The sequence below is a fragment of the Asparagus officinalis genome, unplaced genomic scaffold (genome assembly GCF_001876935.1).
Source record: "Asparagus officinalis unplaced genomic scaffold, Aspof.V1 AsparagusV1_Un384, whole genome shotgun sequence".
NCBI lineage: Eukaryota > Viridiplantae > Streptophyta > Magnoliopsida > Asparagales > Asparagaceae > Asparagus > Asparagus officinalis.
In genome coordinates this window covers 43,562-44,836 of record NW_017972649.1, presented here as the reverse complement: position 1 = coordinate 44,836, position 1,275 = coordinate 43,562, and the positions used below count along the sequence as shown (strand labels likewise).

General features: G+C 37.3%; 1 protein-coding gene across 1 annotated transcript in view; it reads left to right on the top strand.

Annotated features, from left to right (window-relative positions):
- Positions 1-121: 121 nt before the first annotated feature.
- The window catches only part of LOC109827709 (plant UBX domain-containing protein 7), a 14,971-nt gene continuing 13,817 nt past the window's right edge, over positions 122-1,275 (top strand). Inside the window, 1 exon segment of the mRNA XM_020394726.1 lies at positions 122-344. Within this exon segment, the coding sequence (XP_020250315.1) occupies positions 243-344 (102 nt within the window). The 5' untranslated portion in view covers positions 122-242.

Below are 1,275 nucleotides of genomic sequence, written 5' to 3'. Positions count from 1 at the left end.
GAACTTTATGATAATTTTTGGGCAAAAGAAAATTTTTGAAGAATCAAAATGAGTAATGAGACTTTGTGGAGTATTTAAGTGCAAATAAGCCATAAATATACACACGTAATATATCTACTGCGATGGGTATAAACCGAGAAAAAAGACGTCTCTCTCGCGCATGTCAAATCTCCTCTCTCACGAAACCCTAGGGTTTTGATTTCTCTTTCCTAAAACCATCAAATTCCCATCTCATCGCATCAATGGAGAGGTCGCCGACGGCGGTGGAGAAGCAAGAAATGATCTCGTCGTTCCTCGAGATCGCAGCCGGCCACCCGCCGGAGGTCGCTACCCGGTTCCTCAAGGTTCGATCTTTGTTCTGATTAATTCACGAAAGCCCCTTGAGATCTCGAAGTTTGTTGTTTGAGTTGCTGAGATTTTAGCGTGCTTGCTTTAATCAGTCGATAGTGCACTGAAAGTGGATGCAATATTGGGATCTAACACTGTCTGATCTCTTTATTTGCAAAATAATTAACCTAGATTAGGAAATTGTGCTTACTATTTTGACCTAAGTGTTGGTATGTGACTTTATCTGCCAATCTCTGGGGAATTGTCCAAAAAATTAAGGTTTTTCTCATTGTATAAAATGACAGTAATTTAATGCCAAGGTATCAGCTTGAGTTATTATGGACTATGGAGAGTATATTGTGGAAACCCGCTTAATTTCAAAAGCCTCTTGGGATCTCAAAATGTAGCATTGGAGTGACTGAGATTCTGGCGCTTTATATACAGTTGAGAATTTTGTGAGAATAGATGAAGCTAACCCTATTTGATCTTTTTATTTGCAAAAACAACTTGACTAATGTGCTAACTATTTTTGACCAAGGTGCTGATATACGACTTTATCCACCAGTTTCTGGGAAATTGATTGAAAAATAAGAAAAATATAAACTTACTGTCAAATATCGCTAATTGACTGATTATGGAGAGTTTAATGTGGAATCTTGTCAAATTTTAAAATTTAATCTCCCTTATGTTTTGTTTTGCCAGTCATATTTTGTAAAGAGAATAAATCAGTATAATAAAATCAATTTGAAAAATCAATGTTGTGTGTTCTTTTAGTTCATCATGGTTATAGGTTTCCATGCACAAGCTTCAAAGTGGAGTTATCTGGTGAATGTATTTTGTGTAGTTAGCACTGACATTTTCTCTTGAGTTGATCAATATTTAGAGCATCTGCACCAAGCTCCCACCCCACCTCCTAAGGCTGAGGTGACGGTAGGAGCTCCTTAGGCT